Below are 1,856 nucleotides of genomic sequence, written 5' to 3'. Positions count from 1 at the left end.
TGGTCAAGATTATTATTGGGATTAGCCATACCTTTTCCGGATTTGTAGGGATGGGGTAATTAGAATATGTGTACCGGACGAAGAGCAAAATGTTATTCTTGAAGCTTGCCATTCTTCGCGTTATGGTGGTCACCATGGCGGAGCAAGAACGGCGGCCAAAGTGCTAAGTTGTGGTTTCTATTGGCCCAATCTTTACAAACATGCAAGTGATATGGTGAAAAGATGTGATGAATGCCAACATGCCGGCGGAATCTCGAAGAAGAATGAAATGCCTCTCACTGCCACTTTGGAGATTGATATCTTTGATGTGTGGGGTATTGACTTCATGGGTCCTATTGTGAGTTCTTATGGAAATACCTACATATTAGTCGCGGTTGATTATGTGTCTAAATGGGTCGAGGCCATTGCTCTACCCAACAATGAAGCGAGAAATGTGGTGGCGTTCTTGAAAAAGAATATTTTCACAACAATTGATTTTCCGTGGGCTATCATAAGTGATGGAGGGTCACATTTTTGCAACAAGGCTTTTGACACTTTGCTTAGCAAGTATGGTGTCACTCATTAAGTTACGACTCCCTATCATCCACAAGCTAGCGGTCAAGTGGAAGTTTCCAACCGGAAGATAAAGAGTATCTTTGTCATGCCCCAAAAATCGTGGAGCGCGACCGACGCACAACCGAGTAAACCCGATCGAGCAAGCCTGTTAGATTTCTTTTACCCAAACTCATTTATGAATAAAGAGAATATATGTTTTCCTTAATTAAACAATAAAGTGGTCATGTCTGCAATTACCAATTTCTTACCATAAGTTTCCACCATTTTTAAAGTCTCAAATGGACAAGTAATACAACCACAACATAGCATAGTTTGTCTTTCCCAGTACCAATACACAACTCACACCATGTCTATGGAGCCTCTATAGATAAAGAAGAGTACAATAATAATGCCGGCAACAAGACCCCGGCTATACCTCAACCATAATACATAAACAACAAAGGATACGTGACCCCGGGATGAAGTGGGGCTCACCAAGTCAGCTGGGAAGAAGATGTACTGCTATCACTGATCCATGTCTCCTGTTGTGGAACCACCTACATCTATTTAAAGATGCAGCTCCCCCGGCAAAAGGGACATTAGTACCGTCGAATAGTACTAGTATGAAAACTAAACACCAATTTAAGAGTTTAGAAATACAAGATAATTATGATGAACCAGTGCGGCAATAGACTAATATAGATAACCGTCTCAACTATAGCAAGCTTATTAAAAGCTATAAACAACATTTATAGGATTTAAGATGAGATCCTCTATAACCATCTTCACACAAAGCGGCCTCGCTGCCTCACCCGATGTATGCAGGTGGAGGTGTATAACCACAGTACCAAGAACCTACACAAAGCGGCTATGCTGCCTCACCCCCAATGTATGCGGGTGGAAATACATCAACGATAACAATACCAACACAAAGTGGCTATGCCGCCTTACCCTAATGTATGCGGGTGGTGGTGCCACAACAATACCAAAACCATACACAAAGCGGTCGTACCGCCTCACCCCAATGTAAGCGGGCGGAGAAGCAGTCCCACAATATCATAATCCCTACACAAAGCGGTCATGCCGCCTCAACAATATATATGTGTGTGGAGGTGTATCACAATCACAATCTCTATACCATAATCCCCACACAAAGTGGTCATGCCGACTCACCCCAATGTATGTGGGTGGAGGTGTATCGCAATCACAATCTCTACACAACTTGGCATAATAACATTCACATAAATCACGACTAGAATTTATAACATGTGGATACATAATCCATAGTTTGGGACACATCCTCAATTTACAATGCAATATTA

The 1,856-nt window shown here is 42.1% G+C and overlaps 1 protein-coding gene across 1 annotated transcript; it reads left to right on the top strand.

Moving 5' to 3' along the window:
- The first annotated feature begins 211 nt into the window (after positions 1-211).
- Positions 212-565, top strand: LOC138910311 (uncharacterized). Its single transcript, XM_070201541.1, has one exon. The coding sequence runs from the start codon at positions 212-214 to the stop codon at positions 563-565; it is 354 nt and encodes a 117-aa protein (XP_070057642.1).
- Positions 566-1,856: the final 1,291 nt, after the last annotated feature.

This window comes from Nicotiana tomentosiformis, chromosome 4 (assembly GCF_000390325.3).
Source record: "Nicotiana tomentosiformis chromosome 4, ASM39032v3, whole genome shotgun sequence".
Taxonomy (NCBI): Eukaryota; Viridiplantae; Streptophyta; class Magnoliopsida; order Solanales; family Solanaceae; genus Nicotiana; species Nicotiana tomentosiformis.
The sequence above is the reverse complement of the archived record's forward strand: the minus strand, read 5'-3'. Positions and strand labels throughout refer to the sequence as shown.